General features: G+C 44.4%; 2 protein-coding genes across 3 annotated transcripts in view; both read left to right on the forward strand.

Moving 5' to 3' along the window:
- Positions 1 to 3,422: 3,422 nt before the first annotated feature.
- Positions 3,423 to 24,991, forward strand: part of LOC133363067 (zinc finger protein 208-like) — a 49,735-nt gene continuing 28,166 nt past the window's right edge. Inside the window, exons 1-3 of the mRNA XM_061582077.1 lie at positions 3,423 to 3,449; positions 5,791 to 5,837; positions 21,351 to 22,547. Coding sequence (XP_061438061.1) covers positions 3,438 to 3,449; positions 5,791 to 5,837; positions 21,351 to 22,547 — 1,256 coding nt within the window. The 5' untranslated portion in view covers positions 3,423 to 3,437. The remainder of the gene's footprint in view (positions 3,450 to 5,790; positions 5,838 to 21,350; positions 22,548 to 24,991) is intronic.
- LOC133363012 (zinc finger protein ZFP2-like) lies at positions 5,866 to 12,540 on the forward strand. Of its 2 annotated transcripts, none has more exons than XM_061582018.1 (2): positions 5,866 to 9,120; positions 10,306 to 12,540. In XM_061582018.1, the coding sequence occupies exon 2, from the start codon at positions 10,316 to 10,318 to the stop codon at positions 11,234 to 11,236; it is 921 nt and encodes a 306-aa protein (XP_061438002.1). In that variant the 5' UTR covers positions 5,866 to 9,120; positions 10,306 to 10,315; the 3' UTR covers positions 11,237 to 12,540. The 2 variants fall into 2 exon arrangements, with proteins under 2 accessions (XP_061438002.1, XP_061438003.1); XM_061582019.1 differs by having other exon boundaries at positions 5,866 to 7,114; positions 10,253 to 12,540.

The raw sequence follows: 24,991 nt of genomic DNA on the forward strand, positions 1-24,991 counted from the left end.
ATGACGTCATGCACCTGGGGGGGTCAGACATTTGTGACGATGTGTGACGAGGGGGTGTGGGGGTTGAGAAATATGACGTCACATCAACATGCGCAACTTTAAATAATATAGACAACACGTTCTACTGAATTAAATCGACTTTTTAATAAAAGTTTTCTCCTACAACATCAGTGCAGCGCCACATTAAATACGCACTACAATGACAATAGTTTAAAGCAATTTGAAGCATGTTTTATTTGTATTGGCAGAACTCCACGTCTCCAGGAAATGGCCCTGATTCTTGCCATAGCGTAAGGAACCATGGCGAATTACAGCCAAAGTCAGTTGACCGTGGACAATTAGACCCAAGCCGAAACATAACATATGAAAAATAATGTTTAAATGTTTTTTTATATTGTATGATAGAATATAGTATTGTCATCAGTATGACATAAGTATACCAAGTCTGCAGTCGATACCACATTGGGAAGTGGGTTAAAATTGAGTTACAATATTTGATGATACAACAACAGACACTGAGTTAATATAAAATATTTTAAAATACTTTTTTTAAAAACACGCTTTAATGACATGTACTATCGAAGCTGCCTCTCCTCCAGCCACCTTCCCTCATCGCCCCTCCCCTCCTTCCACATGCCCCGCCCCTGGGCGTGGCTCCTCGATGCTTGCTGTGACGTAAGGGACCGTGGTGATTTACAGGCAACGTCAGTTGAGCGTGGACAATTAGACGTAAAAAAGATTGTTTAAATTATTTTTTTATTTTTAATGATAGAATATAGTATTGTCATCAGTATGACCACACCTATACGAAGTTTGCATTCGATACGATATTGGGAATACGGTTGAAATTGATTTACAAAATTTATAGATACAACACATACAATAAGTTAAATAAAAGCGTGTAAAATGTTGAAATATATATGTTTAGGATTTTGTTATGATATAACATCGTGTTGTCATCAGTATGACATCGCTATACCAAGATTGCAGTCGATAGCACATTGGAAAGTGTAAAATTTGAGTTACAAGATTTCGTCTTTGAGGATACAACAGACAAAGTGAGTTAAATAGAAGCGTGTAAAAATGATTGGGATCATCTTCTTGGTTCTTTCGGTAAAGTCACGTAGAAGGGAAATAAATAAAAATAAAATAATAATTATTACGACGTTTCGGCCACAACGCAAGCAGGTCTGTCACCTGAGGATGGCTGCTTGCATTGTGGCCGAAACGTGAGAATTTTTTTATGTTTTATTTTTTATTATTTCCCTTCTACGTGACTTCACCGAAAGAACCAAGAAGATGAATCCCTGCAGTCACGAAAGCTTTAAATCGAAAATTATTGGAATCGTACAGAAATGACATAACACCCAATTTCAAAGCAGATGCGGTCCACCCTTCTGAAACGCCCTGTAATTTACGAGTTTTGAATAATTGTAACCAAACACAATAAACCAGACACGTGAATTTGTGAACTTTCACCGCAACTTGTGTAGAGACCTTTAACCTGTGTAATCGGTCACGTGTGTGTGTACTTACAAAGATCCCCCCGGTATAGCCTTCACAGACTATTGGGGCAAGTGCTGTTAGCGGGTGGCGATGTTCGCACACTGCACCGGGTACGCATTTGAGGCTGAGTCGATGTAGGGGCGGTTCAGGACCGCAAAAAAAAATCCACTGGTCATGGGGGCCGTCCATAAATGACAACGCGATTTTGGACGATTTTTGACCCCCCCACCCTCGTCACACGGCGTCACTGAAAGTCAAACACTCCTCAAATATTACGTCACACAACTCTGCCCCCCCCCTTCCCCAATAATATAAAACATGCTTCAAATCGTTTTAAACTATCGTCATTGTAGTGCGTATTTAATGTGACGCTGCACTCTGATGTGTAGGAGAAAACTTTTATTGAAAAGTCTTTAATTAAGTAGAACGTCATTGGAACCTCATTTGCCAGTAAAAATACGATAATTGTTTTTTTACCCTTCTATCTGGCAACAAAACTGACACCTTTTTACAAGGAGTCATGTTTGCATAGACCACAATACCTGCAGTCATAATGCAAACAAAAAACATAACTCTGATAATGTATGCACTGTCCTTGAAGTTGATTGGTCCACACCCGAGACATCTTTCCTTTGAGCCTCGTCTCACATGGGTTGGACCAGATGACGCCAAAAGGCGCACAACTCAAAGACAATGCACCATCAGAGTATGAGAGCTCGGGGTAAGCATTTACACCATTGGAACCTCATTTGCCAGTAAAAATATGATAATTGTTTTTACCCTTCTTGTTGCCAGATAGAAGGTTAAAAAACCAAGGAAAGCTGTCTCGGGTGTGGACCAATCAACTTCAAGGACAGTGCACATTATCAGAGTTATGTTCTTTTGTTTGTATTATGACTGCAGGTATTGCGGTCTATGCAAACATGACTCCTTGTAAAAGGTGTCAGTTTTGTTGCCAGATAGAAGGGTAAAAAACAATTATAAGTAAAACGTGTTGTCTATATTTATTTAAAGTTGCGCATTTTGATGTCATGTCACATTTCTCAACCCCCACCCCCCCTCGTCACACATCGTCACAAATGTCTGACCCCCCCCCCCCCCAATAGGTGCGTGACGTCATTTATGGACAGGCTCTTTCCAAAGCCTCCTTTTTAATAAATGTTCTCTCCTACAACATCAGAGTGCAGCGCCACATTAAATACGCACTACAATGACAATAGTTTAAAGCGATTTGAAGGTAGTTTTTTTGGGGGGGGGTTGGGGGGCAGAGCTTTGTGACGTCATATTTGAGGGGGGTCTGACTTTATGTGACGCTGTGTGACGAGGGGGTGAGGGGGGTCAAAATTCGGCCAAAATAACGTGACGTCATTTATGAACGGCCCCAATACGCAAAACTGGAACTCTGACCCCCGTTCTCTGACGTCACCACTAAGCATTACCTCATCGGTGTGAAACACCAAGGGGGGCGGTGCGCCTCGCTAGTGACGTCATGTCACCCCTGCTTGGTCACCGTCGATGTCTGACCCGTACAATCCTTATTTGGGCAAAGCTACGCCCAGTGACTGGCGGCTCATTAACATAATCTAGGATCTAAGCTTTGGTGACTGCAGGAATTGCTCATTGGTTATTTCGGTAAAGAAATTAAATAAAATTAACATAATATATTCGTTAAAAGCCGTCGCGAGTTTGTTTTTTATTGCGACGGGTTCAGCACCCACGCCCCATCATCCCTCGACGCGTGACTTTACCGAAAGAGCCAATGAGTGTACAACGAGTTGAGTCATTCCTGCAGTTGACGAAAGCTTCAATTCTCGAATAAGTTATTCAGTTACCCAGCCCCGCTCGTTGGGGCCGTGTCTTGTACCCCGGAAGTGAATATTACGTCACATCCTGCTGCCGCCATAACGTAGCGAGGTAACGAGAAGCTGCCGATGAAATCCGAGGTGAGAGATTTTCATCGTGGTGGTGGTGGTGGTTGTGGTGGTTGTTGTGGTTGTTGTGGTTGTTGTTGTTTACCAAGGTAGAGCCTCGCTCTCGTAGGGATATCAATTGAGTCGCAGCGAGTATGGGAATCCATGCAACGTGGGGCCTAGCAACGCGGGGCCTCGCCTCCTGCCCTCGCCTGAAGGCCTTTGCTTGAATTCTCTCGCTTCAACTTGATCTGGAAGCTTTCGTGAGGGCAGGAGAAATACAATAAATGAAGAAACAACCAATTTAATTGAGTTGTTTTTTTCATATTTTAGTTCTACCTACGTGACTTTACCGAAAAAAACAAAGAATTATCTCGTTTAAACTTGGTCTGGAGCTTCGTGAGTGCAGGGATCCATACTATTTGGTTCTTTCGGTAAAGTCACGTAGAAAGAAAACATTAATTAAGTAATAGCATACGACGTTTCCTTTGCAACACGAGCAATCACCATCGGGTACAAATGAATGAGAAAGCAAAGCTTGTAAACTTGAACTATACTCTTTGGTTCTTTCGGTAAAGTTACGTAGGTATAAAATTAAATAAACTTAGAACTACAATGCAATACAACACAGAGAGTCGGATAAGATAAGTCAACTCCCCACCTGGTTTATTAACGTTCTTCCAAAGATTGCTAAATTTGAGAGAGAGAACTCAACACAGACACGGAGACACACAGACACATACACACAAGCAGAGAGAGATAACACAGACACACAGAGAGAGACACATAAGCAGAGAGATAACACACAGAGAGAGAGAGACACACACACATGCACACAGAGAGAAAGCACATACAGGCACACAGAGAGATAACACAGACAGAGACACACACATAGGCACACAGCGAGACACATAGGCACACAGAGAGAGAGACACACACAGAGAGAGACACCACAAAGACGCACAGAGAGACACACACACAGATAGGTACACAGAGAGAGATAACACGAAGACAGACACACACATAGGCACACAGAGAGAGACACAATGAGAGAGAGAGAGACACACATAGGCACACAGAGATAACAAAGAGACAGAGAGAGACACACATAGACACACACACATAGGCACACGGAGAGAGAGATACACAGAGGCACACAGAGAGAGACATACACATAGGCACACAGAGACACACACATAGGCACACAGAGAGAGATAACACAGACACAGAGAGACACAGACACACAGGCACACGGAGAGAAATAACACAGACACAGAGACACACATAGGCACACACAGAAACAACACCTGTGTTAAGGCCTTAAATAGAGAGAGAAGGGGGCTGAGGCAGAGGGGGGGGGGGGGGGAAAGAAATGAGCATGGCAATGAGAGATTTGGAGCTTTCGTGACTGCAGGAAATACTACAACACGAGGACACTTTAAGTTTTTATTTTATGTAACCAGGCCAAGCCTACTTGAGTTGCTGTACCGCTCTTATGATTTGAAGCTTTCGTGAGTGCAGGAATCCATACTCTTTGGTTCTTTCGGTAGAGTCACGTAGGTAGAAAATAAAATAAATCACGACGTTTCGGGCGCAACACAAGCGTCCGTTCTTGTTTTTAGAAGCGACCTGCCCACACAACAAAGGTGGGCTTTGTCAACGTGTGGAAATGAATATCGGTCAAAGGCTCTAAACGCGTGCTCATATTCACTCTTAAATGTGGAGGGCGATCTGGAGGAAAATCCACGCCACCACAGAGAGAGGGAGACACGCAAACTCAGCCATGTTGATTTGATCCTGAATTATTTGGTGGAGTGAGGAAGCATTGAAAACTTGGTTTAGCCATGTTTGTTTTTTGTAGTACACTGTTAGCCTGATAACTTTAATCTAAATTGTCCTATGGCTGTTTTTGTTGACTTGCATCCCACTGGGATTTTCTGCATACAGCGTTGAAATGCGGTGTTTTTTCTGCAGTTTTTTATCCTGGATTTTTCTGTTGCGTGTAGTCACTTTAAGATTTTTCTTGTTCACGTTTTTGTTTGTTGCGTTTGCCCCCGAGTCAAGAGCCGCATGGCTCACGGGGTTATCTTTATATAAAAGGGAAATTTGTGAATGTGTATCTGTTCGAAATGTTTAGCATACTTTCCGACACGCAACAAACTTAAAATTTGGCATGTGGGTACCTTCCAGACTGTACACAATGCAAAAAGTATAAAAATGGACTTTTGCATTTTTCTGGGGGGGCGCAATAATGGATATATTTTGCACGGCAAGTGAGCGGTGACCTCACGTCTGTTATGTCACCCGCATGCGGCAGCGTCACGTAGTGTGGATCCTGACGTTACGCATCCCCCACCCCCCATCCTCCGCGTAGGCCGTGGATTCATTCAAGACAAGAGTCCAAGTCTCGGGCGAAGCCAGGTAGTAAAGCTAGTATCTAATAAATGAAACTGAAATAAATAAATGAAACTGAAATATTAATACTGAGCAGATGAAGGTGTGGGGCCAGGCATGGTTCTGGACACGCCACCACCTGTTTAACACGGCAGTGTCAAGTTTGTGTTTGCAGTAAAGTCTATTAATTATATTGAAAACGGAGGTTATATGAAAACAATGGTTTATGTTTTTTGTTTTTATCTGGAACTCTATGAGAATGGAAGCAGTCAGGAAGTTGACACAGCACACATGCAGCTGACGTTAGATCTGTTCATCCCAGCATTCAAGGAAATCTGAGCCTGGCTTCACACCTCTAAGTTGCGATTTAACATGAATTCATGCATAACACAAGTAGTATTATTTTCAACACCCTTTGCTATGTCAGCTGAATTTAGCTCTCATGAATATTCATTTTGCAGCCAGACAGCCGAAATTGTGTGCTTGGAGTTTTGGGTTAACATTCATTTTGAAGATACGACGGCTTCCAGGAATGTTTATGACCATTTGCCCTCTCATAGTGCGCCATAACAGCCCGTGTGATGAATTTGGGAAACTTTTTAACTCTGTCATGAATATATGAATGCGTATAGACGTGTTATTCATGTGTGACTGTGTTTATATATACTCTTTGGTTCTTTCGGTAAAGTCACGTAGGTAGAAATAAAAGAAGTAATATTTAAAAAAAAATTTAAAACACGCTTTTATAAAATGTACTAGTAATGGAAAAACTCCACGACTCCAGGAAGTGGCCCCGAGGCTTGTCGTAACACAAGCGACCGTGGTCAGTTACAGCCAATGCCAGTTTACCGTGGACAATTAGACCCAAGCCAAAACATAACATGTACAAAAGATTGTTTAAAATGTTTTTATTTAATGATATAATATAGTATTGGCATCAGTATGGCATAAGTATACCAAGTTTGCAGTCGATACCACATTGGGAAGTGGGTTAAAATGGAGTTACAAGATTTGAGGATACAACAACGACAACAATGACAACAACAACAGACAGAGTGAGTTAAATGAAAGCGTGTATTAAAATAAATCACGCAAGAACATCTCAGCTATCGCGATTTTCACCCCAAGACGAATGCTTGTGTTGTGTTCGAAACGTCATTTATGTTATTTTTACCTACGTGACTTTACCGAAAGAACCACATAGAGTATGGATTCTTGCAGTCATGAAAGCTTCAAATTAAGATTGTGTACATATATATGCGTATATTCATTCCTCTGTGCCTCAATACTGACGTGTAGATGGTATTTTCTGTCGGGAAAATGTCAAAACTGGGTGGTTTTTAACTTTTGCCGACAAAACTGGATCCCAAATGTCAAAACTGGGTGGTCTTGGAAAACGACAGGCAAAACAGGGTGGTGCTTTTTGATATGACAAAACTGGGTGATGTTCAATGTGGACAAATGTCAAAACTGGGTGAAGGTGTACGATTTAATGTATCATTTTGTACACGTTTAGGTCCTTGCGTTATTCATCCATATGTCGCCACAGATTTAGAGCATTCCAAATGATGTTTCTCGTGGCTCATGTTCCATACCTTGCACCACAAACTTCCCGTTTGCATACTGGCACAGTGTGCCAGCTCGCTTACTTGCCGTTTGTATACTGGCACAGTGTGCCAGCTCGCTACTACAGTAACACTTACTTGCCATATGTATACTGGCACAGTGTGCCAGCTTGCAACTACAGTAACACTTTCAGCTCGCGAACATACACGAACTTGCCATTTGTATACTGGTACAGTGTGCCAGCTTGCATGCTACACCTACTACAGTAGAACAACGGTAGATAGTGTTTGCGTCGAGAAGTATGGTGCTGCACACTTAGAACAAAACATGTTTGTTACATATATATAACTACTTCGACGGGCAAGAGCACTTGTTGTGGCCCTTGGCGCGACAGAAGGAGCACCGCGTGAGGCCCAATGGGCCACCTTCGCCACGGTTGCGAATCCGACGCTTCTTCAGGCGGCCAGCCTTCTTCTGGCGAGGAGGTGGCATCATGGTGTTGTCGCGTTGCAGCTCCTCGGCAATGGGCAGCTCGATACCGGCAACCGAGGTCCATGTCGTGTTGATGGCAGAGACTTGGTAACACACCGCACATGCGTCGTAGAGCTCGGGCATCCGCCCAAACGCCATGAGGGCACGAATGTAGTGCCGACACGGCAAGCCCATCTGCTTCATGTACCCGCACGTGCACGACCGAGAGCTGAGATCGACTCGGCGCTTGGCAGAGGCGTAGGCGTCTGGATTCTTGACGTATGCACGCGTCGAGGTACTCTCGTAGATCTTGTACCTCGGGGCCAACGCCTGCTGAGCGTCGATGAGTCCTTGAGCGTACGGCGTAATGACACGCCCTTGAGCGGCCCACTTCTCGGCGTCGCTGCGGTGGGCAAAGGCCGTCGTCATCATGTCTTCCATGTGGTGCATGAGGAAGTGGAAGGGGTCCATCTCGCGAGCCGGCAGGGCCTCGCTGTTCGTGGACTCCACAAAGTTCGTCGTGCGCCAGCCGTACAATGGCGTCGTGTGCAGGTGCGGGTAGAGCGCCCACGTGTGGGGGTCGATCTTGTTGTAGTACGTGGCCGCCGCAGGCAGAGCTACGCCCAAGCAGCCCAAGGAGCTGCGGAACGCGGCCTCGGAGGCGCACCCTTGGGCATTGTAGATGATGCCTTGGAGGTCAGGCGTGAACGCGGAGCCGATGTTGTCCACGCCGTTGCAGATCAAATGCCGCGTGCAGTGGATGAGCATGAGGTCCTTCCAGTCGGAGGCTAGGATGCCCGTGCCACGATCGCAGAAGACCGGCGTGCCGTCGAGCTCGATGTCGTTGGTCGTGCAGCAGTTGAGAAACCAGTCGTAGGCCGCTGCCGTCTCGGACGGCACCAGCGCCACGGCGAGAAGGACGTTGCGGTTGTTGCCGTCGCGCCCAACGAGGACGAGCATGGTTCCGTTGTAGGCGCGCGCCTTCATGTGCGACCCGTCGATGCCGACGACGCGTTGAAGACTTGGCTGCAACGAGCGTGCGATCGGGTTGCAGATGAACGCACCCCAGAAGATGCCCGCGTCTTCTCGCACACTGCAGGTCGTCGCTTTGAGCTTGCCGAACGTCTCCACCAGCGAGTTGATGAACTCGAAGCCTGCATGGGCCGCACTCTCGTTCGCCGCGATGCACGTGTCCTTGGCGCGGTACATCATCCGGGTCGGGACAATGACGCGAGCAACGTCGGCGACCTGGGCAATGACAGTCGGTGCGGAGGTACGGGGGTTGGCGCGAAAGGCCGAACGGGCTGTCGTGTTCGCCTCCACTTGGCGCTGCGTGATCTTGGTAGTGCCCGTGCAGCCGTGGTGATCCGTGCACAGCGCCGAGACGCGGAAGCCGCGTCGTTCCCCCGTGAGCTTCGTCAGCTTCACCTTGAAGGAACAAGGTGTTGAACTAGAGCAGACGATGGCAACGTGCCGTCCGCCGCTTCGCTTGAGGTCAAGGACCGCGCGCTTGCCTTGTTGCAAAGCAAAGTCTTGGATGCCGTGGATGGCCTCGCGGCGCGTGGTAAAAGTCTTCTTGGGGTGGAGGGTTGCCATTCGAATGTGAGCCGTTCCTCCACCTGTTTCGTGAAAAATGCTTGTGAAAAATCACGTTTCTACGTCTACTTTCAATTTTTCACGAGACAATGTCTATTTTCATTGCCAGCAATTTGATTTTTCACACAATATTTCCGCCAATCACCGTAACGGTGGGCCAAAGGATTGACCAATCAACGAGATGCGCATTCGTTGGTTGGTTCCGCACCATTGGGACCATGGTCAGGAGCGTCAAGCAGGCTGGTCCATCTCCCAAGGACGTCGCCTTTGTCTCTGTGCTTGGTCGTTTGGCGGGCTATGGTCGAATGCATGGCAAATTTAAGGGTGTACAGTAGCGCGTAGCATCAACCAACAATCCAAAAGTTTGGTATTGACGCGAGTCACTAGTCTAGGTCATCACGCAAGGTGGCAGTGCGCCCGCCTGGTCGCAAGCCCGCCCCAAACTCACTTCCGAGTCCGAGCCGTAGCTTGAAATGTTGGTTGTTGGGGTGCTGGCACACTGTGCCAGCGTACAAATATCAAGTGTGTGTAGTTATATGGTGCTGGCACACTGCCAGCATACTAATACCAAGTGTTTAGATGAATGGGGTGCTGGCACAGTGTGCCAGTATACAAATACCAAGTGTTTGGATGAATGGGGTGCTGGCACACTGTGCTAGTATACAATTATCAAGTGTATTTGACAAATGTCAAAACTGGGTGCACCCTGAGTGTCCAAAACTCAAGTTTTTGGCCACCCAGGGTGCACCCAGTTTTGACATTTGGGATCCAGTTTTGTCGGCAAAAGTTAAAAACCACCCAGTTTTGACATTTTCCCATTTTCTGTCTGCAGCTGTCGCTTGCTCTGACGCTTCCTCTGCAGAATTGGTCTGATGGAACACAGGCAGTCAGCGCGGCTCGGTACGGCAAGGCAACAATGGGACCAGCGTGCATACATCACGGTTCGGACTGGAAGTTTGACACAGCACCAGAAAAAACACACGGGAGAGAAACCCTTGAAGTGCAGTGTGTGTGGGAAGGCATTTTCACATTCATCTGATCTTACAAAACACCAGAGAACACACACAGGAGAGAAACCCTTCAAGTGCAGTGTGTGTGGGAAGGCATTTTCACAGTCACAAAATCTTACGCAACATCTTGCACAACACCAGAGAACACACACAGGAGAGAAACCCTTCAAGTGCAGTGTGTGTGGGAAGGCATTTTCACAGTCATCTTATCTTACAAAACACCAGAGAACACACACAGGAGTGAAACCCTTCAAGTGCAGTGTGTGTGGAATGGCGTTTGCACGTCCATCAAATTGTCGAATACACCAGATAACACACACAGGAGAGAAACCCTTCAAGTGCACTCTGTGCGGGAAGGCGTTTGCACGGTCACAAGGTCTTAAAGAACACCAGAGAACACAGACGCATCAGAAAATCCACAAGGAGTGGAGTCTGAAATCAGCTTGTGAAAGTCAAAGTGCCGTAAGGAGCCCATCCCTCATGAAACAAGTACCGGAAGAAAATCCCAGCTTGGGCACTTTTAAAGGTATCAAGGCAGAATTTGAAGAAGTGATTGTGAAATGTGAAGAGGTGACGGTGAAGAGCGAAGAAGTGAAGGTAAAATGTGAAGATGAAGATTTGACTCCAAAATGGGACCTTCACATCGATGGAGGCAACGTGAAGCAGGAGGGGAATTCTGACTGTGATGTAGAGGGAGGCAACTCACAGCAGTTTGTGGAAGTGGAGGTGTGGGTGGACTTCCTAGACAATACAAAGTCAAATGGAGACCCGGTAGATGTGTAAGCTTGACGATGTCGCTCCCAATAGATGCACCTTTGTCACAAATATTAGGTTCAACCTGCAGGGTCTGTTAGTAGGGTAGATATCTCACCAGGAGCCTCAGTGATTCACACTGAACCCTATTGGAGCCTTCATCTGGCTCTGTTTAATGAAATGTACTGTCCGAGCTGCCCCCTTCCCCCATCGCAACTCCCCTCCTTCCACATGCCCCGCCCCTGGGCGTATCTCCCCGAGGCTTGCCGTGACGTAAGGGACCGTGGTGATTTACAGGCAACGTCAGTTGAGCGGGGACAATTCGAGCCGTTAAAAAGATTGTTTAAAAATATTTGTTTTTTAATGATAGAATATAGTATTGTCATCAGTATGACATACCTATACGACGTTTGCATTCGATACATTGGGAATACGGTTGAAATTGAGTTAAAAGATTTTTGGATACAACACATACAGTAAGTTAAATAAAAGCGTGTAAAATGTAAAAAATATATGTTTTGGATTTTTTTAATGATATAATATCGTGTTGTCATCAGTTTGACTCAGCTCGCTATACCAAGTTTGCAGTTCATAGCACATTGGGAAGTGTGTAAAATTTGAGTTACAAGATTTTGTTTTTGAGGATACAACAGACGAAGTGAGTTAAATAGAAACGTGTAAAAAATTAACCTGTAAAAACAAAGTTTTTCACTATAAATCCTTTATATGCGTGGCATCGGTTTCATTTTATTATTCATTTCTGTTTTTCTTGAGTAAGAGTTTCATTTTTATCACATTGGTATTTCAAATTAAATATAAGGAAAGTCGTATATAAGCATTATAAGGTTTTCAGTTTTTGTATGATTGTTTATATTGTACATTTTTGTTCTTTTTTTGAAAAATTTTCTATGTTTAGGAAAAATATATGATTGTGTTAGTGACATTTTTTTTTCCTAAAAAGTGGAAAATTTTGGGAAAAAAATTTCACGAAAATAAATTGTCACGCACAACGAGTCTGTGCAAAATATTCTTTGGTTCTTTCGGTTAAGTCACGTCTATTATTTTAATTTATTGTTTTATCTTTAGACGTGACTTAACCGAAAGAACCAAAGAATAATTCCTGCAGTCACGAAAGCTCCAAAATTAAGATTATATGCAAAATGTCAGCTCGATTGGATCACGGGAAGTGGGTTAAAAAACGACCGAAAGATTTGCACGGCCGTAAGCGCGCAAGCAAGCAAGTGAACTTAATATAAAGGATTTAAAAATGATTGCGATCATCTTCTTGGTCCTTTCGGTAAAGTCACGTAGAAGGGAAATAATAAAAATAAAATAATTCTCACGACGTTTCGGCCACAACGCAAGCAGGTCTGTCACCTGAGGGGACGGCTGCTTGCGTTGTGGCCGAAACGTGAGAATTTTATTTTATAGTGTTTAATTTTTATTATTTTATTATTTCCCTTCTATGTGACTTTACCGAAAGAACCAAGAAGATGAATCCCTGCAGTCACGAAAGCTTTAAATCGAAAATGATTGGAATCTTACAGAAATGACATAACACCCAATTTCAAAGCAGATGCTGTCCACCCTTCTGAAACGCCGTGTAATTTACGAGTTTTGAATAATTGTAACCAAACAATAAACCAGACACGTGAATTTGTGAACTTTCACTGCAACGTGTGTCGAGACCTTTAATCTGTGTAATCGGCCACGTGTGTGTGTACATACAAAGACCCCCCCCCCGTATAGCCTTCACAGACTATTGGGGCAAGTGCTGTTAGCAGGTGGCGATGTTCGCACACCGCACCGGGTACGCATTTGAGGCTGAGTCGATGTAGGGGCGGCTCAGGACTGGTTAAAAAAAATCGCCACTGGTTATGGGGGCCGTCCATAAATGACGTCACGCGATTTTGGACGATTTTTGACCTTCCCACCCGCGTCACAGCTTTCCTTTGAGCCTAGTCTCACATGGGTTGGACCAGATGACGCCAAAAGGTGCACAACTCAAAGACAATGCACCATCAGAGTATGAGAGCTCGGGGTAAGCATTTACACCATTGGAACCTCATTTGCCAGTAAAATATGATAATTGGTTTTACCCTTCTTGTTGCCAGATAGAAGGTTAAAAAACCAAGGAAAGCTGTCTCGGGTGTGGACCAATCAACTTCAAGGACAGTGCACATTATCAGAGTTATATTTTTGTTTTCATTATGACTGCAGGTATTGTGGTCTATGCAAACATGACTCCTTGTAAAAAGGTCAGTTTTGTTGCCAGATAGAAGTGTAATAAAAGACTCGGACGCTTCTCTCTGTCCTGTGTCCTTTATTTGGGTTCGATCTCTTTTCCCTCACGGCACTCCCCTTTACTCTTCGCTCTGCAGCCCCAGGCAGCTATCGCTCACGTAGCCCACTTCACAGCACTCCCCTATATACTCTTCGCTCTGCAGCCCCAGGCTGCTGTCGCTCACATAGCCCACTTCCCTCCTTGCAGACCCGCTGCTGTCTCGTCGCGCAGACCCCCGCTGCCGAACTCCACCCTTGCAGACCCGCTGCTCTCTCTGCAGTCTCCTCGCTGCTCCTCCAGCCCCGGGGTCGGTCACCGTTGGCTGACGGTGCCGATCCTCGGGGTGTGTGTGTGTGTGGCGATCTCGCCACTCTCTCTCTTCCCCACTCCGCCCTGCGTGGCCTCACACTTTCCCAGTCTCCGATCACTCCCTACTGCTTCCGGTTTCTCCCCTTATAGACCTGCACTCTCTCCCCACGTGACGTAACTCCTCCCCCCATGACGTCACCTCCGGAAGGTCGTCCACGCCCGCATTACAGAAGGGTTAAAAACAATTATCATAAGTATAACGTGTTGTCTATATTTATTTAAAGTTGCGCATTTTGATGTCATGTCACATTTCTCAACCCCCACCCCTCCCTCGTCACACATCGTCACAAATGTCTGACCCCCCCCCATAGGTGCGTGACGTCATTTATGGACAGGCCCTTTCCAAAGCCTCCTTTTTAAATCCTTTATATTAAGTTCGCGTGCTTGCTTGCTTGCTTAGGACCGTGCAAATTTTTCGGTCGTTTTTTAACCCACTTCCCGTGATCCAATCGAGCTGACATTTTCCACACAGACTCGTTGTGCCAGACAATTATTGTTCGTGGAAAAAAATTCCCAAAATTTTACACTTTTTAGGCAAAAAAATGTATTTTACATATATTCAAATTGAACGCATTCATGGCTTTGGCTGAACGTCAGAGTGTAAGAGCCCAGAGCGTAACCCCTCCACAGGCCGTGGCGGAGTAGCGCAGTTGGTAGCGCCCTCGCTTCCCATGCCAAAGGTCGCGGGATCGATCCCCGCGTCCTCCACAGGCGAATATATTTTTAAATCCTTTATATTAAGTTCGCTTGCTTGCTTAGGACCGTGCAAATCTTTAGCTCGTTTTTTAACCCACTCCCCGTTATCCAATCGAGCTGACATTTTCCACACTGACTCGTTGTATGTGACAATTAATTTTCGTGAAAAAAAAATCAAATTTTGCACTGTTTAGGGAAAACAAATTAAATATGTAATTATCAATTGCTTAATGGTGGCAGACAATCATCTGACCCATAGGTGGCAGCCATCTCAAGCCAGAGGACGAGAGGACTCTAGCCGCCACGCATATAAAGGAATTATAGTGAAAAACTTTGTTTTTACTGGTTATGCTTATATTAAGTTCGCTTGCGCGCTTGCTTGCTTGCTTACGACCGTGCAAATTTTTCGCTCGTTTTTTAACCCACTTCCCGTGATCCAATCGAGCTGACATTTTGCACACAGACTCGTTGTGCGAGACAATTAATGTTCGTGAAATATTTTTTTCAAAATTTTACACTGTTTAGGAAAAACAAATTAAATATTTAATTACCAATTGCTTAATACTGGCAGACAATCATCTGACCCATAGGTGGCAGCCATCTCAAGCCAGAGGACGAGAGGACTCTAGCCGCCACGCATATAAAGGATTTATAGTGAAAAGCTTTGTTTTTACGGGTTACACTTATTAATAAATGTTCTCTCCTACAACATCAGAGTGCAGCGCCACATTAAATACGCACTACAATGACAATAGTTTAAAGCGATTTGAAGGTAGTTTTTTTGGGGGGGGGTTGGGGGGCAGAGCTTTGTGACGTCATATTTGAGGGGGGTCTGACTTTGTGACGAGGGGGGGGTCAAAAATCGGCCAAAATCGCGTGACGTCATTTATGGACGGTCCCGATACGCAAAACTTGAACTCTGACCCCCGTTCTCTGACGTCACCACTAAGCGTTACCTCATCAGCGTGAAACTCCTGGGGGGCGGTGCGCCTCGCTAGTGACGTCATGTCACCCCTGCTTGGTCACTGCCGATGTCTGTTCCGGTACAATCCTTATTTGGGCAAAGCTACGCCCAGTGACTGGCGGCTCATTAACATAATCTAGGAACTAAGCTTTGGTGACTGCAGGAATTGCTCATTGGTTATTTCGGTAAAGAAATTAAATAAAAATAAAATTAACGTAATATATTCGATAAAAGCCGTCGCGAGTTTGTTTTTTTATTGCGACGGGTTGAGCACCCATGCCCCATCATCCCTCGACGCGTGACTTTACCGAAAGAGCCAATGAGTGTACAACGAGTTGAGTCATTCCTGCAGTTGACGAAAGCTTCAATTCTCGAATAAGTTATTCAGTTACCCAGCACCGCTCGTTGGGGGCGTGTCTTGTACCCCGGAAGTGAATATTACGTCACATCCTGCTGCCGCCATAACGTCGCGAGGTAACGAGAAGCTACCGTTGAAATCTGAGGTGAGAGATTTTCATCGTGGTGGTTTATTCTTAGGTTTTTTCGGTAAAGTCACGTAGGTAAAACATTAAAATTAATGAAAGTAAAATATTTTATTTTTCATTAATTTTAATGTTTTACCTACGTGACTTTACCGAAAAAACCTAAGAATATGAATCCTTGCAGTCACGAAAGCTTCAAATCTAGAATCGTGGTTGTTGTTGTGGTGGTTGTTGTGGTTGTTGTTGTTTACCAAGGTCGAGCCTCTCTCTCTCTCGTGTGGATGTCAATTGAGTCGCAGCGAGAATGGGAATCCATGTCCAGGTTGGGACATTACAACGCGGGGCCTAGCCACGCGGGGCCTCGCCTCCTGCCCTCGCCTGAAGGCCTTTGTTTGAATTCTCTCGCTTCAACTTGATCTGGACGGTTTCGTGACGGCAGCAGAAATAAAATAAATGAAGAAACAACCAATTTAATTTAGTTTTTTCATTTATTTTAGTTGTTTTTTCATAATATTTTTTTAATACACATTTTTTTTCATAAAAAAATGAAAAAACAACTAAATGTATTTTTTTTAGAGATACACACATAGGCACACAGAGAGATAAAACAGACAGAAAGGCACACGTAAATTTCGATTTAAAGCTTTCGTGACTGCAGGGATTCATCTTCTTGGTTCTTTCGGTAAAGTCACGTAGAAGGGAAGTAATAAAAAGAACCTGAGGACGGCTGCTTGCGTTGTGGCCAAAACGTCGTGAGAATTATTTTATTATGTTTTGTTTTTATTATTTTATTATTTTCCTTCTACGTGACTTTACCGAAAGAACCAAGAAGAGGCACACATAGGCACACTGAGAGAGACACATATGCACAGAGAGAGAGAGACAGAGAGAGATAACACGGAGACAGAGAGATACACACATAGGCACACAGACACAGAGACACACACATAGGCACACACATAATCAACACCTCTGTGACAAGGCCTTAAATAGAGAGAGAAGGGGGCTGAGAGAGAGGGGGGGGGGTAGAGAAATGAGCATGGCAATGAGAGATTTGGAGCTTTCGTGACTGCAGGAAATACTACAACACGAGGACACTTTCGGTTTTTATTTTATGTAACCAGGCCAAGCCCACTTGAGCTGCTGTACCGCTCTTATGATTTGAAGCTTTCGTGAGTGCAGGAATCCATACTCTTTGTTTTTTTCGGTAAAGTCATGTAGGAAGAAAAAATAAGTAATAGCATACGACGTTTCCTTTGCAACACGAGCAATCACCATCAGGTACAAATGAATGAGAAAGCAAAGCTTGCAATCGAAATTTAAAGCAAAGCTTGTAAACTTGAACTATACTCTTTGGTTCTTTCGGTAAAGTCACGTAGGAAGAAAAAATAAATTAAGTAATAGCATACGACGTTTCCTTTGCAACACGAGCAATCACCATCAGGTACAAATGAATGAGAAAGCAAAGCTTGTAAACTTGAACTATACTCTTTGGTTTTTTCGGTAAAGTTATGTAGGTACAAAATTAAATAAACTTATAACTACAATGCAATACAACACAGAGAGTCGGCTAAGATAACAGTCAACTCCCCACCTGGTATATTAACGTTCTTCCAAAGATTGATACATTTGAGAGCGAGAACTAAACACAGACACGGAGACACACAGACACATACACACAAGCAGAGAGAGATAACACAGACACACAGAGAGAGACACATAAGCAGAGAGATAACACACAGAGAGAGAGAGACACACACACAGGCACACAGAGAGAAAGCACATACAGAGAGAGACACACACATAGGCACACAGAGCGAGACAGACATAGGCACACAGAGAGAGATAACACAGACACACAGAGACACACACATAGGCACACACAGAAACAACACCTGTGTTGAGACCTTAAATAGCGAGAAAAGGGGGCTGAGAGAGAGGGGGGGGGGGTAGAGAAATGAGCATGGCGATGAGTGATTTGGAGCTTTCGTGACTGCAGGAAATACTACAACACGAGGACTCTTTCGGTTTTTATTTTATGTAACCAGGCCAAGCCCGCTTGAGCTGCTATACCGCTCTTATGATCGTGAGTGCAGGAATCCATACGCTTTGGTTCTTTCGGTAGAGTCACATAGGTAGAAAATAAAATAAATCACGACGTTTCGGGCGCAACACAAGCGTCCGCTCTTGTTTTCAGAAGCGACCTGCCCACACAACAAAGGTGGGCTTTGTCAACGTGTGGAAATGACTATCGGTCAAAGGCTCTAAACTCGTGCTGATGTTCACTCTTAAATGTGGAGCGGCATCCGGAGGAAAATCCACGCCACCACGGAGAGAGAGGGAGACACGCACACTCAGCCATGTTGATTTGATCCTGAATTATTTGGAGTGAGGAAGCATTGAAAACGTTTTGGTTTAGCCATGTTTGTTTTTTGTAGGACACAGTTAGCCTGATAACTTTAATCTAAATTGTCCTATGGTTGTTTTTGTTGACTTGCAATCCCACTGGGATTTTCTGCATACAGAGTTGAAATGCGGTGTTTTTTTTGCTGTTTTTTCCTGGATTTTTTTGTTGCGTGTAGTCACTTTAAGATGTTTCTTGTTCACGTTTTTGTTTGTTGCGTTTGCCCCCGAGTCAAGAGCCACATAGCTTATGGGGTTATCTATATATAAAAGGGAAATTTGTGAATGTGTCTGTTCGAAATGTTTAGCATACGTTCCGACATGCAACAAACTTTAAATTTGGCATGTGGGTAGCTTCCAGATTGTACACAATGCAAAAAGTATAAAAATTGACTTTTGCATTTTGGGGGGGGGGGGGGGGGGCGCAATAATGGATATATTTTGTACGGCAAGTGAGCGGTGACCTCACGTCTGTGATGTCACCCGCATGCGGCAGCGTCTGCTGACGTCACGCACCCCCCACCCTCCGCATAGGCCGTGGATTCTTTCAAGACAAGAATCCAAGTCTCGGGCGAATCCATGAAGTAAAGCTAAGACCTAACAAATTAAACTGAAACATTAATACTGAGCAGATGAAGGTGTGTGGCCAGGCATGGTTCTGGACACGCCACCACCTGTTTAACACGACAGTGTGTGGCAGTGTCAAGTTTGTGTTTGCAGTAAAGTCTATTAACTCTAATGAACACGGAGGTTATATGAAAACAATGGTTTCTTTTTTGTTTTCATCTGGAACTCTTTATGATAATGGCAACAGTCAGGAAGTTGACACAGCACACATGCAGCTGACGTTAGATCTGTTCATCCCAGCATTCAAGGAAAGCCTGGCTTCACACCTCTTAAGTTGCGATTGAACATGAATTTATGCATAACACAAGTAGTAGTATTTTCAACACCATTTGCTATGTCAGCTGAATTTAGCTCTTATAAATATTAATTTCGTAGCCAGACAGCCAAAATTGTGTGCTTGGAGTTTTGGGTTAACATTCATTTTGAAGATACGAAGGCTTCCAGGAATGTGTAGGACCATTTTCCCTCTCATAGTGCGCGATAACAGCCCGTGTGATGAATTTGGGTAACTTTTTAACTCTATCATGAATATATGAATACATATAGACGTGTTAGTCATGTGTTACTGTGTTTATATATACTCTTTGGTTCTTTCGGTAAAGTCACGTAGATAGAAATAAAATAAGTAATATTTTTTAAAAAACTATTTTAAAAACACGCTTTAATGAAATGTACTAGTAATGGAAGAACTCCACGACTCCAGGAAGTGGCCCCGGGGCTTGCCATAACGTAAGTGACCGTGGTCAATTACAGCCAACGTCAGTTTATCGTGGACAATTAAACTAAAGCCGAAACTAAACATGTAAAAAAGATTGTTTAAACATTTTTAATTTAATGATAGAATATAGTATAGTGAGCGAAAAAAAATATAGTGAGGGGAAAAAAAATAAGTAATTGACCCCTCTGCAAAACATGACTTAGTACTTGGTGGCAAAACCCTTGTTGGCAATCACAGAGGTCAGACGTTGCTTGTAGTTGGCCACCAGATTTACACACATCTCAGGAGGGATTTTTTCCCACACCTCTTTGTAGATCTTCTCCAAGTCATAAAGGTTTCGAGGCTGACGTTTGGCAACTCGAACCTTCAGCTCCCTCCACAGATTTTCTATGGGATGAAGGTCTGGAGACTGGCTGAGCCACTCTAGGACCTTAATGTGCTTCTTCTTGAGCCACTCCTTTGTTGCCTTGGCCATGTGTTTTGGGTCATTGTCATGCTGGAATACCCATCCACGACCAATTTTCAATGCCCTGGCTGAGGGAGGTAGGTTCTCACCCAAGATTTGACGGTACATGGCCCCGTCCATCGTCCATTTGATGCGGTGAAGTTGTCCTGTCCCCTTAGAAGAAAAACACCCCCAAAGCATAATGTTTCCACCTCCATGTTTGACGGTGGGGATGGTGTTCTTGGGGTCATAGGCAGCATTCCTCCTCCTCCAAACACGGCGAGTAGAGTTGATGCCAAAGAGCTTCATTTTGGTCTCATCTGACCACAACACTTTCACCCAGTTGTCCCCTGAATCATTCAGATGTTCATTGGCAAACTTCAGACGGGCATGTTTATGTGCTTTCTTGAGCAGGGGGACCTTGCGGGCACGACAGGATTTCAGTCCTTCACGGCATAGTGTGTTACCAACTGTTTCACCAAGCTGCTTGGCGATGGTCTTGTGTAGGTTTACAATCTTGTCCCTGACATCCTTGGAGAGCTCTTTGGTCTTGGCCATGGTGAAGAATTTGGAATCTGATTGATTGCTTGCTTCTGTGAACAGGTGTCTTTTATACAAGTAACAAGCTGAGATTAGGAGCACTCCCTTTAAGAGTGTGCTCCTAATCTCAGCTCGTTACCTGTATAAAAAACACCTGGGAGCCAGAAATCTTTCTGATTGAGGGGGGGGGTCAAATACTTATTTCCCTCATTAACATGCAAATCAATTTATAACATTTTTGACATGTGTTTTTCTGGATTTTGTTGTTATTCTGGCTCTCACTGTTCAAATAAACTTACCATTAAAATTATACACTGATCATTTCTTTGCCAGTGGGCAAACGTACGAAATCAGAGTGAGTTAAATAAAAGCATGTATTAAAATAAATCACAGCAGACATCTAGGCTTTCGCGATTTTCACCCGAAGACGAACGCTTGTGTTGCGTTCGAAACGTCATTTATGTTATTTCTACCTACGTGACTTTACCGAAAGAACCAAAGAGTATGGATTCCTGCAGTCATGAAAGCTTCAAATCAAGATTGTGTACATATATATGCGTATATTCATTCCTCTGTGCCTCGATACTGACGTGTAGATGGTATTTTCTGTCTGCAGCTGTCGCTTCCTCTGCAGAATTGGTCTGATGGAGCACAGGCAGTCAGCGCGGCTCGGTACGGCAAGGCAACAATGGGACCAGCGTGCATACAGCACGGATCGGACTGGAAGTTTGACACAGCACCAGAAAAAACACACGGGAGAGAAACCCTTCAAGTGCACTCTGTGTGAGATGGCGTTTGCAGATTCATCAACTCTTCAAAGACACCAGAGAAAACACACGGGAGAGAAGCCCTTCAAGTGTACTCTGTGTGAGATGGCGTTTGCACATTTATCAACTTTTCAAAGACACCAGAGAACACACACGGGAGAGAAACCCTTCAAGTGCAGAGTGTGTGGGAAGGCATTTTCACATTCACCTAATCTTGCAACACACCAGAGAACACACACAGGAGAGAAACCCTTCAAGTGCACTCTGTGTGGAATGGCGTTTGCAGATCCATCAAGTTTTCATAGACACCAGAGAAAACACACGGGAGAGATGCCCTTCAAGTGCACTATGTGCGAGATGGCGTTTGTATATTTATCAACTTTTCAAAGACACCAGAGAAAACACACGGGAGAGAAACCCTTCAAGTGCACTATGTGCGAGATGGCGTTTTCAGATTCATCAACTCTTAAAAGACACCAGAGAACACACACGGGAGAGAAACCCTTCAAGTGCAGTGTGTGTGGGAAGGCATATTCACAGTCATCTGATCTTGCAACACACCAGAGAACACACACAGGAGAGAAACCCTTCAAGTGCAGTGTGTGTGGGAAGGCATTTTCACATGCGCGATATATTGCAAAACACCATAGAACACACACAAGAGAGAAACCCTTCAAGTGCAGTATGTGTGGGAAGGCATTTTCACAGGTAACTGATCTTGTAAGACACACAGGAGACAAACCCTTTATGAAACAAGTACCGGAAGAAAATCCCAGCTTGGGCACTTTTAAAGGTATCAAGGCGGAATTTGAAGAGGTGATTGTGAAATGTGAAGAGGTGACGGTGAAGAGCGAAGAAGTGAAGGTAAAATGTGAAGATGAAAATTCGACTCCAGAATGGGACCTTCACATCGATGGAGGCAACGTGAAGCAGGAGGGTAATTCTGACTGTGAGGCAGAGCGAGGCAACTCACAGCAGTTTGTGGAAGTGGAGGTGTGGGTGGACTTCCTAGACAATACAAAGTCAAATGGAGACCCGGTAGATGTGTAAGCTTGAGATGATGTCGCTCCCAGTAGATGCACCTTTGTCACAGGCCTTTAATGAAAATAATGTGAAGTAGAACATTGAAATCCTAGGTTCAACCTGCAGGGTAAGAGCGGCCAGTCTTGGTGGATCCGTGGGTTGGGTAGATATCTCACCAGGAGCCTCGGTGATTCACACTGAACCCTTTGAGAGCCTTTGTCTGGCTCTGTGAGCCTCAGTGATTCACACTGAAGCCTATGGGGGGAGCCTTAGTCTGGCTCTGTGAGCCTCGGTGATTAACACGAACCCTATGGGAGCCTTATTCTGGCTCTGTGAGCTTCAGTTATTAACACTGGACCCTATGGGAGCATATGTCTGGCTCTGTGAGCCTCAGTGATTAACACTGAAGCCTATGGGAGCCTGAGTCTGGCCCTGTGAGGCTCAGTGATTGACACTGAAGCCTATGGGAGCCTGAGTCTGGCTTTGTGAGCCTCGGTAATTAACACTGAACCCAATGGATGGGAGCCAGTGACATGCGGTGAGGTCAGTGAGAGGGGGGGCACCGGGGGCGTGGCCTCACCAAGGGGGGGCGTGTCTGACACGCCCCCTTTAGTGAGGCAGATGTGATAGCTGCCTCCCCTGGTGCTTTTTCATTGCAGTTTCATAACGAGACCAGCGAGCCTACGTATCTTTATACACATACAGAAGAACCTGTGGTCACGAACGCTTCTGACCACGACCAAATTGGGTTCCGACCAAAACATTTAAAACATTTTTTAATCTGGTCACGAACACATACTCAGGTGGCGATCAAACCCTGCCGCGGCCGATTTCCCCTTCCGCGCCATTTTTGTTGTTGAATTACACAAAGCGTAACAGTTATGTATATAACTTTTGCTATATAAGATTCCTAGGAAGATATAAATTGTGTGAGTGTAGCCATACCCCTCCCCTCTCATTCAAGCCATAATTTAGAGAGCGAAAGCGCCGAGTACGTAAATCGCTAACATAAGAACCTGTTAATCTCTTCTCGCATCATTCATACGATGATGCGGTGAAGTAAACGTTCATACGATATTACGGTGAATGCTTCCAAAAACATTACTGTACCCAAATATTACTGTTAAATTACTTTCAATAGAAACATGAATTGCTCATACGAATATTCTCTCTCTCAGAATCGACCGACTGATGTAGCAGACGAAACAGTAATCTTGTTGAACGATTTTAAGCCTTGTCGCGGCAATGTTAGTTTTCTCTGTTCAAGGATTTCTCAGTGTTATGCAATGTTTTTACATTTAGTTTATTATTACACTGAATTCTATGGCATAGTTAATTATTTTTGTACTTAAAAATCTTTTAAAAAAATATGTATATACAGTTAGTAGGAGTCTGGAACGGATTAATCGTATTTACATACAATCCAATGGGGAAATTATGTTCGAGTCACGACCAAATCGGGTTGAGACCAAAGTTATGGAACGAATTAGGGTCGTGACCAGAGGTTCTACTGTACTTGAACTAAGTTACCCGGACTATGGAAGGCGAGGACATGGAATGAACGGGTCTACAAACATTCCATTGGTGACATGCTGAGATAGTAACACGCACGCCCTTACTCGCCGCGTTCCATCCAGTGTCTGAGGGGTTGCGCAATCGGAGAGGAGGCTGAGTGCGTCGCTGCCTCACCTCTCGTCTCTCCCTGTACTTGCAGCGAAGCTCCGCAAATTTGGCGATTTTGACTATAAATAAGTAATTAAGAATTTTTTTTTTTAAAACACGCTTTTATGAAATCGTTGGAAAGGGGCCGTCCATAAATGACGTCATGCACCTGGGGGGGTCAGACATTTGTGACGATGTGTGACGAGGGGGTGTGGGGGTTGAGAAATATGACGTCACATCAACATGCGCAACTTTAAATAAATATAGACAACACGTTCTACTGAATTAAATCGACTTTTTAATAAAAGTTTTCTCCTACAACATCAGTGCAGCGCCACATTAAATACGCACTACAATGACAATAGTTTAAAGCAATTTGAAGCATGTTTTATTTGTATTGGCAGAACTCCACGTCTCCAGGAAATGGCCCTGATTCTTGCCATAGCGTAAGGAACCATGGCGAATTACAGCCAAAGTCAGTTGACCGTGGACAATTAGACCCAAGCCGAAACATAACATATGAAAAATAATGTTTAAATGTTTTTTTATATTGTATGATAGAATATAGTATTGTCATCAGTATGACATAAGTATACCAAGTCTGCAGTCGATACCACATTGGGAAGTGGGTTAAAATTGAGTTACAATATTTGATGATACAACAACAGACACTGAGTTAATATAAAATATTTTAAAATACTTTTTTTAAAAACACGCTTTAATGACATGTACTATCGAAGCTGCCTCTCCTCCAGCCACCTTCCCTCATCGCCCCTCCCCTCCTTCCACATGCCCCGCCCCTGGG

Source organism: Lethenteron reissneri, unplaced genomic scaffold (assembly GCF_015708825.2).
Source record: "Lethenteron reissneri isolate LAM-NWPU_2019-01 unplaced genomic scaffold, ASM1570882v1 scaffold_1639, whole genome shotgun sequence".
NCBI classification, from domain to species: domain Eukaryota; kingdom Metazoa; phylum Chordata; class Hyperoartia; order Petromyzontiformes; family Petromyzontidae; genus Lethenteron; species Lethenteron reissneri.

Coding starts and splice junctions, on each gene's coding strand:
- LOC133363012 (XM_061582018.1), top strand. CDS start 10,316: ATGGAACACAGGCAGTCAGCGCGGCTCGGTACGGCAAGGCAACAATGG.